Consider the following 14,759-nt stretch of genomic DNA (forward strand, 5'->3'; position numbering starts at 1 on the left):
AACTTTCATTAATGACTTTTTTACTGCTCATCCTTTAGCTCTTCCTTATTTGGTTACTAGTGCCCATCTTCCCATGATCTTCAGTGCCATCTTCTGCAATTCTCCTGCTCTGTCCTGTTGAGGGAACAGAGCACACATGGCTATAAGCACAACCTGGGACACAGGGATCTCTTACAAAAGCAGGAAGCTGCCAGCTGGAAGCCTGAAGGTTGAAGATGGCTCTTCCAGCTCTGCTTAAACAGAGGAATTAGAATTATAGCAACTCCATGGATTTAAGCGAAGAACATTCTTTTGGAGCTTGGAAGCAGCTCAGTTGTGGAGCTCAGCAGGCTTCCAAGCCTGGAGCAAAGTGACCTGGGGTTATGGCTCTTCCTTGTGACACTGCCAGAGAGGCTTGGTGGAGAATCAGGATTATCCTGGACTCACTGCAGGAACTCAGACCCAGGAAAGGCCAGCACCAGCCCTGAGAGGCAGGTTGGCTGTTCTACCCCATGGGCTGAAGCTCAATACTCACTCTTGGGAACATCTGTGGTGCCAAACAACCGTGAGGTTACTCTGCTGATGGTTTTTGGTCCTCCTAACTTGCAGTGGATGTAGCCATATAAATTAGCAGTCTGGAGAGAGATCCCAGCAATCACGAGAGCCTGTGGACAAACAAGAGTTCAGCAGGAACAAATCCATGGTTGTGCATTGAGTGAGTGAGTGTGTGTGTGTGTACACACTATCCAGATAAGTGTGCTGTAACAGGGGGACATTATTCACAATCATAAATGGCCTTCAAAGACATCCAATCATGGCAAACACAATAGTTCCTTTCTACAAATATTTATTTTTATCAAAACACCAATACCAGTTGTGTCATTTTGTATCTTGAAGGACTTCATTACTTTCCTAAAAGCACTTACTCAGAAAAGGACCTACTCAACAGATTCCAGAAATGATTCCAGAAATTTTTTTTAAGCCCCATTCTTATCTAAAAGTTTTACATCCAGATACATGGCACACTTGCAGGCCTGTTCAGCTGACAAACAGCTTATTATAAACAAATGAGATCTGTAATTTATGGATTTACAAAGAGCATCCATAGATGGATTTCCTATCTAGCCTTGACAGGCAGTGAAAATAATCAGTTCCTTTTGTGATACTTCAGGTTTAGCAGCAGGTGGAACCAATCTGACTAATGCAGTAATTTATAAAAATGTTTCTCTTAGCCTTCAGAACCAGTTTCCCAGAAGTGATTTTATTTTTGTTTGAGTCATTTGCCTTTTACAAGCACCTGGGCAACCTGCCTCCTGTGCCAGTTAGAGTTCTGTCTCCAGGCAGCTCTTGGCTTAGCAAACAATCTCTGCTTTTCAAAAATAAAGGTGGAGCCATGAACAAAGAGTGCTGGTTTAATTTTAACTATTGCTTGTTTAGGGGCACCAGAAAGCAGGTAATGATTTGCAATTGATTCATGCCCATAGCTGAATTTCCTGTTTAATTGAATAATGAATATGCAGTTTTGACTGTTACTGGTTATGTAGCTGCACATGTCAGAGGTGCTTTTTATCTTTTCAGACTGAATTAGGAAATGGTACTGAGCATGGCTGGGAACTTGACAGAATGAATAGCGTGGCAATTAGCCAAGCATTTAACATTTACAGGGGAAAATGTGAAGATTTCATAGACAAAAATATCTTAATATAATGCAATATATGGGGTAAATTTCCTCTCGTATTTAGAAAAAAAAGTGTTGAGGTTTTTTTAAGTAGATGACTTACAAGTAGAGCAATTATAAAATACTTACTTATAGCTCAGTTTATCAAGGTTTTATGAGCTAATGATGCTGGTTCTTTCAAAAGGAAATGGTACCAGACATCTAAATTCCTTACTTCTAAAAGTACATTAAAGGAGACCTAAAACCCTGAAAACCAACATCACTGGTTCATTTTTTGTCCTCTCCTGTTAGTTTTATTTGACTGAAATAAGTTGGGGCAGGGTAAGTTGCTACAGTTAAACAGAAGCTCATAATTTTGCCCACCACTTGAGGTTCTCTAGAGGAAAGAGCTGACAGCTGATAACCAGTAGAAGTGCAGCTAAAAATTACCAATCCATTCCAGAGTGCAAGCCTTGACTGCAGAAAACTCCTCGGGATTCTTTGAAGCTGCTGGTGAAATTTTTCTGCTGTTGAAAGATTTGGTTCAAAGCTAACAGATCTGGGTTTCCCTCTACCAAGATTGTTTTCAGTACCCCCTGACTCACCAGCCATTTCAGCTTCAAGGAGAACAAGGTGCTAAAGAAAAACATTGTCCAAATCACTGGGCAGATGATGAGACCGAGCCAGAAGATTCGGGCTTCAGCTTCAGTTGAGGCAGCTACTGTAGGCACCTGGAAGGAAAAATTGAGACTATTAGTCACAAAGTCAAAAACCACAATAAACAACAAATTGACAGAAGAGGAAGATTTCACTTATCATATGCATAGAACAAGATTAACTAAGAAGAGCAGTAGTTCATGCCCAGTTCCTTCCTGATGCCCTACTGTACACAGCATTTTCATCCACAGGGATTTATCAGTTGGTTCTAGTTCAGAGTGGAATTCTTATAAAAGTGCACATTTCTGTACATTTTCATAAAAAGATGCTGTACCTTAATTTATATCTTGCATGAAGCTTATTTTCCTATTATATAAACTACTATGTCTTCCTATTATATAAGTACTTGGTTTTGCTTCTGAACTCTGCTGACATTCCATGAATTAAGAACCATGGCTTTGAAAATGCCTCTTGTGTCATGCTGGAGTTGAGCACACTGTAACTGCAAGAGGCAGCCTCATGGTCTGTGCTCTGTCTGCTCTTCAGGGAGAGCAGAAACTACAGAGCAGGCTGCAAAGCCCTGCTTACAGATTTCTTCAGGTCAGCACAACTCACATCTGTATCTACGCTGAAGGGCTCATCGCACTTAAGAAAAAACAAAAAGAACCCTTAAAGTAAGAGAATTGTTCAGAAGGCTCTGATCTTTCCAAAATTCAAAATCTCACTCCAACCCTCACACCAATTGATGACCACTAGTGCCAACTTCCGAAACAGAAGCATCCCAATTGGTAAAGAAAACCCTCTGGACTCTTCTACTCTGAAAAGCTTTTTAGATAATTTTCAGTCTATTGAATTTTCCATGTATTCTGTCTTGTAGGGTTTCCTCTATTCTGTCTTCAGGCCTCCCTCAGTCTCACAGGAAGCACATGAATTAATTTGTGTTCCATGCTTGGGGCACCCCAGAGCTGCAGCCAAGGCTGCAGGGGGCACTGCAGGGGACACTGCAGAGGGCCGAGGGCATGGCAGAGGGCACTGCAGGGGACACTGCAGAGGGCGCTGCAGGGGACACTGCAGAGGGCACTGCAGAGGGCACTGCAGGGGACACTGCAGAGGGCACTGCAGAGGGCGCTGCAGAGGGCGCTGCAGAGGGCACTGCAGGGGACACTGCAGAGGGCGCTGCAGGGGACACTGCAGAGGGCACTGCAGGGGACACTGCAGAGGGCGCTGCAGGGGACACTGCAGAGGGCACTGCAGAGGGCACTGCAGGGGACACTGCAGAGGGCACTGCAGAGGGCGCTGCAGGGGGCACTGCAGAGGGCACTGCAGAGGGCACTGCAGGGGACACTGCAGAGGGCGCTGCAGGGGGCACTGCAGAGGGCACTGCAGAGGGCACTGCAGGGGACACTGCAGAGGGCGCTGCAGGGGACACTGCAGAGGGCACTGCAGGGGACACTGCAGAGGGCGCTGCAGGGGACACTGCAGAGGGCGCTGCAGAGGGCGCTGCAGGGGGCACTGCAGAGGGCACTGCAGGGGACACTGCAGAGGGCGCTGCAGGGGACACTGCAGGGGGCACTGCAGAGGGCACTGCAGGGGACACTGCAGAGGGCGCTGCAGAGGGCACTGCAGAGGGGCACTACAGTGCCGCACACTGGACAGCAGCGGCACAGCCGGCGGGGCTGGGCACACAGCTGGGGGGCTGCAGAGAATGTCCCTGTGAGCAGCCCCGGGTGCTGCTCTGCCAGGCTCAGTGGGGCTGCAGAGAGAATGTCAGCAAGTGAGAGCAAAACCGAGTCTTGACTCTGGCAGTGATGCCAAATGCCATCCTATTGTGCTTCCTTCCCCCTAACTCAGTGTGTTTAGGGGGCACTGGCAGTATCAGAATGCTCTGTTATTCAGGTTCTCTTTCCCACCATATTCCATGAAGGTGAATAAAATATTAACTTCAAAATACTGAATCTGAACTATTCAGCATTGCTTTCCACATAGATCTTTCCTGAAGAGGATTCTGTGTTGGGATTATCTATGGAAAGATGTGTTTATTACAAGATATTCTCGCTAGAAAATAAAATAAAACTACCAGAAACATTTCATACCTATAGCACCATGCTATGAATATTTATTCTGCTGATCCATATGCTGACAATGTTGTGAGTCCTGTTTTGCCCTGAATGCTTCCAGGATGTGACAAACAGTGCTTGCACCTGAATACTGACATTGTTTTCTATGGAAGCAGGATGAAAAGTAACTGTTACAAAGGTGTTCTATTTGTTACTTTGTTTGACTTGGTATCAGCTTTACAAATTTCCTATGGATTCTGTTTGCCTTGTGCCTGCTTCTATTAATATATTTACCCTTTTTGCTTCAAACACCCAGTGACTTTTTCCATCTTCATCAATCTGGTTCCACCAACGCAAACCAACCAAGAGTCTTCCTGTCACATTCTAGTGATGAAACCATTATTTGCATTAATCAGTAGCACAAGTCACTTGTCAGTATAACAGTTAAAAATAGAAAAAAATTTAAAAGACAAGCATGTTCAAAAATCATCTTTTATCTAATACAAAAATAACTTCTAAAAGCTGTTCCAGCTTGAGTACAATGGCCATTAACAATGGGTGAAGTTACAAATTTAGAGGCCTCTTCTCTTTCAATATGATAATAAGCACAATAGCACTTACTTAGACAATAAATTATAGGTTGTATCTTTTTCAAGTCAATTATTGGGTGCTTGTTGGACAAGCACCCAATAAACAAATTTATTCAGTAAAAGAGGAATATTAATAACAGAAACACACTGGAAAATGGGAGATTAAGGACAAGCAAATAAGCTTGTACAATCAGGGAAACAAACCAAGAAAACATTTCAGCACCTGGATGAACCAGAAGCTTTCAGAATACTGGAGGTGCATCAGTGCTTCACTTCTACAAAACAAAAGCCTTGCTCAACACATGGAACCTCTGGATCCTGGGCTGGCCCGACCCACCTGCCTGCATGGGATTAGGGCAGGGCACCAGAGCTATAGCTGGGCTGTTAGGAGACTTCTGCAGCCCCTGTGGGGTCTGGGCACAAGGTTGCAGTTCCTGAATTCTTGGGCATCCATTGCTGAAAGCTAGTATTACTTTAATTTTTAAAATTATTTTTTTATGAGAGGAAGCATACAAACAAATTACCTATGGCAAAGCAATTTTCTTACCATATTAGTGGACCTTAGTAGTCAGCCATAGAAAACATGGTGCTAAATAACTAACATGTGAACATCTTCATTAAAATGAGCTAGACATTTAATAAATCAACAGATTGCAATATTTTTGTCACTTCTGTCATTATACATACTTCAATTTTGTTTTAATTAACGACAAAATACTTCCCAAGATAATTACTATTCAGGGTCATCTTACCTTGACAGACCAAAAGTCAAAGGATAGAAGGAGGAGAATAGTGACAAAACAGGCAACAAAGCTGTTGCTGAACCAGTCACAGAACAAGTAGGTAACAATAGCACTCACTCGGAAAAACAGGTGGAAAAAGGTGGCCAGTGGGTGCCTAGAAAAAACAGAGCATAAATGAGGTTATGGGACAGGAGGGAATGTTCCAGTGCTGGCTGACAGTGTAGCACAGCACAGATATTTCAAGTTTGTAATGGTATTTTGGTTTGCAGCTGCTATTATTTTAGTGGTGGTGTATATCTCCATTAGCAAACAATGGTATTTTCAACAGCCAAGCTTCAGTCTAAATCTAAAATACAAATGTGGTGTTCCTGTCAAAACTTTCTCAAAGACAGAACAAAATATGGAGCCAGATTCTTTGATCCTGTGTGAAGGAATTTAGTGGCTGTGTGCAACACAGTACCATAAAATCCTTGTTGATTCATAAAATGAATCAGCATTGCAAAGCACAAAAGAATTGAGAGAGCTCTTATGCCTTTCAGAATAGCTTTGAAAACAAAACATTAACTCTAAAAAAATTGTAGCTGTTTGCTATAAGACAAAATGAACTTTCATATTTAATGTCTAAACCCAACACTTCCTTTTAGGCAGAATGATTTAGGAATCTAGCAGTTCTTCTGAATTACTGCTTATTAATTTCACTATAGTATTTACATTTTGCTCATTGAACAAATTTTTATCTGTAACAAAATAAAGAGAAATTTCAGTGAAAGAAGTAAGTATGTGACATGGAATACTGGCCTGCACAGTAGGGTGGGGGGCTGGAGAATGCTGTAATGAGCACAGCACAATTTTCAGGGTAATATGCCAAGTAAAAATTTTACTCTGTGCAATTGTTTGTGTTAATTAGTTGAAAGTGAGAATTAACTACAGGCTCTTGCAGTTAAATAACTTCTTCCTTGAAGCTTAGAGAATAAAATATCTGAATAAGATATTTAAGTCAACAATTGTCTCCTTAAGCTCCTATGCCTCTGTGACCAATTAACAGTAGAATAGCCAATTAACAAAAGTATGGCCTAGGGTGTAATCAACTATTTAACTACTAAATGTTATTCTGTTATTGTGTTTAATAAAATGAGATATGTAATATATACACAATTGCTTATTATAAACTTAAATTATAGCTATATAAGGATAATAACTTCTATGACTTTAATATCCTTGTTGTTCTATTATTTCTCTATAGCTGTTTAACTGTTCTGTTGTTTATCTTTCTCCTGTGGTAATACTGTGTTTGTAGAACTACACATATGACTGGGGAGGGAAGGATGATGCACAGGTGAAGTTTATATTTACTCCTGGTCATGCCCATGTGAACTTCAAACTTTCCAAAAACAACTTCTGACTTAGAACTGAACATGTGACATTTTAAGCAAAGGGGCTTTTTCTGCCATAAGCAGCCAGGTGGGTGGAGTGGGGATTGTGAGCTGGGACAAACAGACAGGGCTTGCTGCTTCCAGCCTTGATCTTGGTCAGGAAGATGCAGGAGTCAATGATGGAATGGTGCCCTTCTGTCCAGAGCAGCTTTCATAGATCACAACCCCAAAGCACACCAGGGTTGCCTGAGCTTTTCTAATGGATCAGTGCTTCAAATGTGGCAGTAACTCTGGGGAATTCATGTTTCATTTTGGAAGGCAGATTCAGCAATATGACTGGATTACAACAGGATTACTGTTTGGATGCTGAATTTGTTCCAATGTCAAACACTGAAGGGTATTTACTAAAAACCAAACAAAACCCATGAGCAAGAAGCTGTCATTTATTACAGTGCTGAGCACTTACTGAGACTCTGGAAAGGATAAAGGAAATGGCAACTCTACCATGGCTCAACTTGGCATAAATTTGCTCCTGAAAGGACAGGAAACCACTTGCTTGGCCTTCTTGTTTTCCTGTTGCACCTAAACATCCATGTGATGCACAACTGGAGCCTGCAGGCTCAGTGATTGCCATGAACCTTGTTACAATAACCTCTGCTCAGCTTGGGAGCACCATGCCTGTTAGGACAGGAAGGAGCTGTAATCAATTTAGTTGCATCCCATGTTAAGAATCAAATTTGGGTCAGGCCTAAGCTGTGCCAGTGAACTACAGGAGAATCATTCCAGGTGCCTGCTCAGAGGTGCCATAGCAGCACTCTACATGCTGCCTTTTTTTTTTTTTCTCCTATCTCATTCTTCAAAATGTATTGAGGCAAATTTTGAATAAATGAGCTCTCTTTTCTCCTTGATCACTGTTTCCTGGCTGATTTGTAAAAGAAGCAATCATATGCTCCCTACTTCCAGATCTAAAAAGTCCTGGTACTGCAATCTTTTTCCAGTTTCTTAGGAAAGAGGAAGAATTTCCCAATTTCCAGAACTTATCTTTTCCCTATTTCTTAGGAAAGTAGCCACTAACCTTTTGCTTTTAAGGAGCCCTTTTGCACATACCTCAGAGAATCACAAAAGCACAATTTGTCATAGCCTATGCTAATTATAACCAAGTTCAAGATATATGAAATTGGAATAAAGACAAATGACTGGAACGCCTTGTTATGCCCTCTAATATGATAACAAAATTTTGCAGCACCTAGGTGACTTTCAGACTCATTTGTACAAGATTCTTCAGAAATACAAAAACAAACACATGTGAGCAGTGTAAGCAGTTTCATTTCTGCATTCTATAGCAGATGAATTTTCAATACTACATCATCTTTCAATACTGTCTTGAGGGCCAGAAAGAAGAGCTGTCTCTAATGAAGCCACTGTCTACACAAAGTGGATCACAGAACAGCACAGTTTGCTGATACTTTACCTGTGCTGTACTACTGAGCAGCATGAATCAGGAGCAATCTCTAAGATCTCTAAAGTGCTGCTGCTGTGACCTCCTACAAACATTCCAGGGTGGTTTCACTTCATGCTAAATGTAGTCTGCTCCTTCAGAACCTGTGGCTCATGTGATCAAGGTACTTCTAAGCTGTACTTCCCAGCTTAGTTGAATCCTTGAAGCTGTGCTCTCCAAGACTGCACCAAAATATAAACCTTCATTTAAAATGTGTGCTGTTGCTAAGGTGTAAAACCAAGGCAATTCTGGGAAGGTTAATCTTATGTCAGGGCTGACTCAAGTAGTGACCAAGTGCAAAGCACTGCTTCACCAGACACTTGTAAAAGTAATTATATTGTAAAGCTACATGATTGCTTTTTATCTGAGATAACGTTGTGTCAGGTTTAACATCTATTATATTTTTTGTTTACACCTACAGAAAATATTATCATTGGAATGGACCAGACTAAACTGGGGCAAGGCAGAGAAAGCAATCTAAACCAAAGCTGATTATATACATTATTGATCAGTTCATGCCTAATTCCTTTTGACACAAAGCTCTTCCTTTCACAGTCTTTAATTGGAGATTCTTCAAAAGCCACTGATTGAACAGCTCTGTCACCCAGGACCTCTGTGTGGCCAGAGCTGCAGAGTGACACCTCTAGTGAGGAATCCAAGCTTAGCCTGACACATGAGAAGGGTTAAGGGGTTGGGTTTTCTCAGGTAATGTCTACAAGCATAAGATATTTTAAATTCCACACAGCATCACATCCCATGGTAGGAAATCATGGCAGTTTTATTGCAGCTATCTGGCTGTTCAGCCAGGTGCCCACTGCAGTGCCTGAGCACTGCTGCACAGTGGGCTTTGCTGGAGCTGAGCAAAGCTGAGCCCTGCTCCAGCTCTAACTAAAGCACTGTTTGCTTGGGCTTTGGGATGTTGGGTGTGCCAGGTTTTCACTTCCAGTGACCGGGTGATGCCGGGCAGCAGGGCCCGGCCTCGCCCACTCCACCCCGAGCATTTCCCGGACAGAGGCCCCCAGTCTCCCCAGGCAGCCTGTTCCAGCGCTAAACCACCCTCCCTGTAAAAAATGGGAATGAAGTGTTTAAATGGAGTTTTCTGTACAGCGGAACAGCCAGGACCGCCCGAGCCCGGGCGCCGCGATGCTGCGGCCTCCGCGCCGTTACCTGATCCGCGCTTTCCGCAGCGCCAGCTCCTCCTCGCTCCCGAAATCCAGGGACACATCCTCGGTGTCGTCCACCAGCGCCTGCGGCGGGAGCCCGTCAGCGCGCAGGGCCCGGGGGAGCCGCGCCCCGACCGCAGCGCCCGCCGCCCCTGCCGCCCCTGCCGCCCCTACCTGCTTCATCCCGGCCCGCGGCTCCAGGCCCGCAGCTGGCCCCGGCAAAAGGGGCCGGGCTCCGGCCGGCCCCGCGCGCCTGGAGCGGGGCTGCCCCTCGTCACGGCCCGCGGCGGCTGCGCCTCACCGGGCACCGCCCGGGTGACCCCCGGGACACCCGCTCCTCCCTGCGGCCCTGTCTCGGGGTGCCTGTGGCGGGGGCCAGAGCGGCCGGGCGGGCTTTAACAGCGTGAGGGGCCGCAGGAGCCCCGGCCGAGGGGGCTTTAACAGCGTGAGGGTCCCCAGGAGCCCCGGCCGAGCGGGCTGTAACAGCGGGAGGAGCCCCGGCCGGGCGGGGTATAACAGCGTGAGGGGCCGCAGGAGCCCCGGCCGAGCGGGCTTTAACAGCGTGAGGGTCCCCAGGAGCCCCGGCCGGCCGCCCCCGGCCCTCAGCGCGATCAGCTGTCCGCCCCGCGGGGTCGCCACACGCACCGGCCGGGTCAGGGCCGCTGGAGTCTCGTGCTGAGTACAAACCCTGAAAGGAAGATGGAGTAGCGGGACAGGTGAACGGAGGTGTATAAATATGAGAGCACAGCTGCGTGTCACGTTGGGCGCACACCCCCAGCCGGCCGGTGCTGTCCCCGCTGCCCGCGGCCCTGTGCCCGTGTGGGGGCCAGCTCTGAGGGCAGGGGTGGCTCCACAGCACCGTGCGTGTGCCCCTGGCTCAGTGCAGGTAACGCGGCCCCTGAGGGCGGTGTTCCCTCAGCTCGTCCTTCAGCCTGGACGAGCTGAGGGAACACCGCAGTGTGGTCTTCAACATCCTCACAAGGGGAAGGAGACGGGCAGACACTGATTCCTTCTCTGTGGTGATCAGTGACAGGACCCGAGCGAATGGCCTGGAGTTGTGTCAGGGGAGATTTAGGTTGGATATTAGGAAAAGGTTCTTCCTGCATAGGGTGGTTGGGCCCTGAACAGGCTCCCCAGGGCAGTGGTCACAGCACCAAGCCTGACAGAGCTCCAGGAATGTTTGGACAGGGCTCTCAGGGTGTTACCTTGGGCTGTCCTGTGCAGGGCTAAGAGTTTGACTCAATCATCCTTGTGGGTCACTTCTAACTCAGGATATTCTATGATTCCATGATAAATATTTTTTTCGTGCCTTAATTTGAAATGCACATGGATTATGCAGCAGAGATAAAGAAGTGAAACAAGACAACCAAACTTCAGGATAGGTGTAAGGGTTTCACAACAATGGGGGGGAAATAGTCTGGACATCTTAGTATGAAGCAGAGGGTCAAGGAAGATCGGATTAACCACAGCCACATGTAGATCTGACTAGCTACTAGCATTAAATAAGCCTGCAAAATAATAACTTCCTAGTCTTTTCTAAAACATCTAACTAAACCAGGTTCTTGAGTAAGTACAGAAGCTACTGAGGTGAACTTTTCAAAAATGTCAGCTGGAAAGCAGCTTTGCACGAGACTTACTGGAACAAAGCAATACCTAATAGGTAAGAAAAACTGATACTCTGTTCTTAGTAGGATTATAATTGTAAGGCAGGAAAGGTGTACTTAATGACTCATGATGTTAATATTTTGATTGTCATATTTTGGCCTTGATAGTGTTAAAACCACTTGTACAGTGTGCTAGTAAGTACAGTAAACTGCCACTAAAAAACTGAATAGGCACATGCAATTTGAGGGGATAGCTCATGATAGCGTACAATACTGAAATACTGAAGTGGGCTTTCACTCTGCAGGGAGATATAAAGACCGAGCTCTCTTTGAGAGCTCTCATGAGATGCAATTATTAAATCTGTGCATACCTGAAGCTGACCCTGACTTCATTTCCTGTATCAACGTGCACTTCTGCTTCCAAGGCATGAATTAACAGTAACTCAAACAGATCTGGCTTCTGACTCAGAAGCAGCTCCCAGAAGTCACTGACAGAAGCCTCAGCAGGGCTGGGAGGTCTCGCATCCTCCTGCCTGCCAGGTCATTGACCTCAGCTCCTGCAGCAGCTCCTCTTGCACCTCTCAGGGCAGTTCTGCCAGCAAAACTGATCCTTTGAATTTAGTAATTCTGTACTGCTGCTGTATTGTCCAAGCCATTGCATTTTCATTCTAAGGCACCAGAAAATAACTGTGTCCTGTGTCCCTCATCACGTAAAACAGCACCTCTATGGGAGAAGGGACAAATAGCCTGTCACAGCATTAGGTGTCTGATTTACTACACTGATTTCATGAGTGATGAAATAACTGGGAAAGAAGCGAAACCTGTGTTTTGTGTTTTGATTTTAAATCAGATAAATGTTTCCTTAGTTTTCCCTCCTTCCAGTGCCTATCTCCCCAGGCTCACTGTAGGGATTATCTGTTTTCCTAACAAGCTCTATGGGATAATCCCACAGGAGACTGTCACTGTACCATGCAAATAGTTCTGGAAATTCTCTAAGAAGATATATGAAATTGTGCTGTGTGATTATTCAAGGTATTGTATGGCTCATCATTTTCTTTTAGAGCAAATGAGGGCTAGAAAGAGTCCTTGGTCTCTAGAGGAATCATTGGTCAAATGAATTTCTGTCTTTGGGGTTTGCTAGAAAAGAATTCTTCCTTGTTTTAAAATTAATGCATCCATGTGAAACCTCATTAGAAGCTTCTGGTGTTTTTTAGGATTTTACAGAACAAACTGTACTATTTTCAACACTTTTTCTGAGTTGTAGCTTAACTACAAATTGTTTGAACATTGGAAAGATTAGCAACACCCTAAAGATGATGCAAGTCCTCAAATGCTGCTTCAGCAGCCCCAGATGAAGAGATCATTACACTGAATTTATGAATTGTAGTTTGGTTTTCAGGTTTTTGCACAGGAAAACCTAGACCATTTATGAAATATGTTAAAATTTCCCCTAATTGCTGACTGAAGTATATAAGATAAAATAGTTCAAAAATCCATCACATGCTGCTGTGTCCTTGCCATTACCTTACAGGGAATTCCCTCCCCACAATAAATAGTGACATTTCTATTTTAGAACACTAGCAGAGTGTTGATATGAATATCTGAAAAATCTCTCCCATTCTCTGATTCAACAATAAATAGAGCTTCCTCTGAGATTAGAATGGTGCTTTATTCACTCTATTACTGGGAAGTCAGCTGATTTCTCTTTCTCCTTGGAACACTCCCTAGAATCTTGCAGAGACTTAGCAGAGACTTCCCTTGTAAACTTCCTAAGGATATTATGAATAACTTGAAATTTCCATTATTGTACAGTAGCTGGTTTTGATTCTAACAAGGGCAGTAGCAGCTGTATTCCTTCCAGTTAGGGAAAAACCAGGGAAACATTACATATTTATTAAATACCTTATTTTATTAAGCCTGTATGGCATTAAGGCCTTATATAATTCATGCTGTAGGAATGTCTAGTGCAGTCACCCAGGAAGCAAAAGTCTTTGAAATTATTACTGACTTTACTTCAGTGTCATTTTCCTGCTTAGACTGTGTGGTGGTCACTCAGACACATCCAAAACAAGGGCACACCAAGGCAAAGTCACCAGCTCTCCTCCAGCCTGGGGGGCATTCCCAGCACTTGGATGCAGATTTTTCAATGTGTTCAGATTTATATATCTCCTGATGTGTTCAAAGCTTCAGTCACTCTCAGCTGCACTACTTGGTATTTGTTAATTTTGTAGGTCATCTTTCATTTCTCATATTGGGAACTCCAAAAATAAGGAACTTGGGCTGTCAAAAGCTTGGTTTAAACAACTTCATAGATCTACTGCAGAAAGCAGAGCTTTTCTATCCCCTTCCATTTCCCAGATCCATTTCCCAAGTGGAAGTGATTTCATCAGAAAAGGTGCTTAGAGTCCCTTCCCTCCTTTGCTACATGAACTTCAAATACCTGTACACTCTCACACAAGTATCCAATAGTTCTCCTGCCTTAAACCTCTATAGTCTTACTGAGAAATAATAATAACAATAACAATAACAACAACAATAATAATAATCATCATCATCTAATAAATAAAAAATACTCTAATGGCAATCAAAAAGTTGAGAAGCTTAGTACAATAGGAAAATTGATTAGAAATTGAGCACTGTTTCTTCTACTGGTTTATCTGGAGAAATAAAACTTAAATTTGCTTATGAAAGCTCTAAATGTGCTTATTCATTAGATTTTTTACATGTTTCCTTTTTCTTTTGTTCCCTGTGGCTGCTAGTAGCACCTACAGAGCCTCACTCAGCTCCCTGAGAATCTTGCTGGACAGTTCTCCAACCTCTTTGGCAATTTCCACTCCATCTTTTGTTTTGGAGGCTGTGGTTAAGCAGCTCTTGCCATACTTGCTTGCACTTGTTTTTCTTGTGTATTCTAAACTGAGATGAATAAAGGGAATTACTTTATCAGAAAAAATTAAAAGAGAATACAGACAAAACACAAAGAAAGAAAGGGTTTCTAATCTGGTGATGCAGTGAAATGAAAAACCTGTACCTGTCATTCTTAACTCTGTGAATTTTTCTGTGAGCATGTGAATTTTTCTGAAGCAGCCTGTGATGCCTACTTCTATAGCATTATTGTTTAATAGTGTGTTTTCTAATTTATTAATACTTCTTTTGCTAGTTCACCAAATAGCTTCAGCTTCCTGGTATTCCTTGTACTCCTCAGTACATGGAGAACTTGAGGGGATATCTGAGGTATTAAATTCACAAACTCCATACTATTTCTGTAGGTTTGAATGGCACAAAGAGGAGGAGGTGCTCTGGATTGGTCTGTAGGTCCCCAGATCCCCCAGATAAGCTGTAGGGACATTAAGTGCTTTGCTTGGGATCTGCCACACTGGCTGGTTGTTCTTTACAAGATGCACCAGGCACTGCTGGACATAACTCTGAACCTCTCCTAGG

The 14,759-nt window shown here is 43.8% G+C and overlaps 2 protein-coding genes across 4 annotated transcripts in view; one reads left to right on the forward strand and one right to left on the reverse strand.

Annotated features, from left to right (window-relative positions):
- Window positions 1–24: 24 nt before the first annotated feature.
- On the reverse strand, window positions 25–9,995 carry TVP23A (trans-golgi network vesicle protein 23 homolog A). Of its 3 annotated transcripts, XM_054271082.1 has the most exons (8): window positions 9,892–9,995; window positions 9,722–9,801; window positions 5,801–5,837; window positions 5,164–5,215; window positions 4,645–4,734; window positions 2,242–2,367; window positions 515–644; window positions 25–114 (listed from the first exon to the last, which is right to left on the reverse strand). In XM_054271082.1, exons 2-8 carry the CDS (start codon window positions 9,777–9,779, stop codon window positions 35–37), a joined length of 573 nt encoding a protein of 190 aa, XP_054127057.1. In that variant the 5' UTR covers window positions 9,780–9,801; window positions 9,892–9,995; the 3' UTR covers window positions 25–34. The 3 variants fall into 3 exon arrangements, with proteins under 3 accessions (XP_054127057.1, XP_054127059.1, XP_054127056.1); XM_054271084.1 differs by lacking the exon at window positions 5,164–5,215; XM_054271081.1 differs by lacking the exon at window positions 5,164–5,215 and having other exon boundaries at window positions 5,693–5,837.
- A 704-nt stretch (window positions 9,996–10,699) lies between these two features.
- The window catches only part of CIITA (class II major histocompatibility complex transactivator), a 37,318-nt gene continuing 33,258 nt past the window's right edge, over window positions 10,700–14,759 (forward strand). Inside the window, exon 1 of the mRNA XM_054270769.1 lies at window positions 10,700–11,377. The gene's annotated coding sequence lies outside the window, so the exon portion shown is untranslated. The remainder of the gene's footprint in view (window positions 11,378–14,759) is intronic.

The sequence above is a fragment of the Melozone crissalis genome, unplaced genomic scaffold (assembly GCF_028551555.1).
Source record: "Melozone crissalis strain CALT ecotype California unplaced genomic scaffold, PUWL_Pcris_2 ptg000012l_1, whole genome shotgun sequence".
Classification (NCBI taxonomy): Eukaryota; Metazoa; Chordata; class Aves; order Passeriformes; family Passerellidae; genus Melozone; species Melozone crissalis.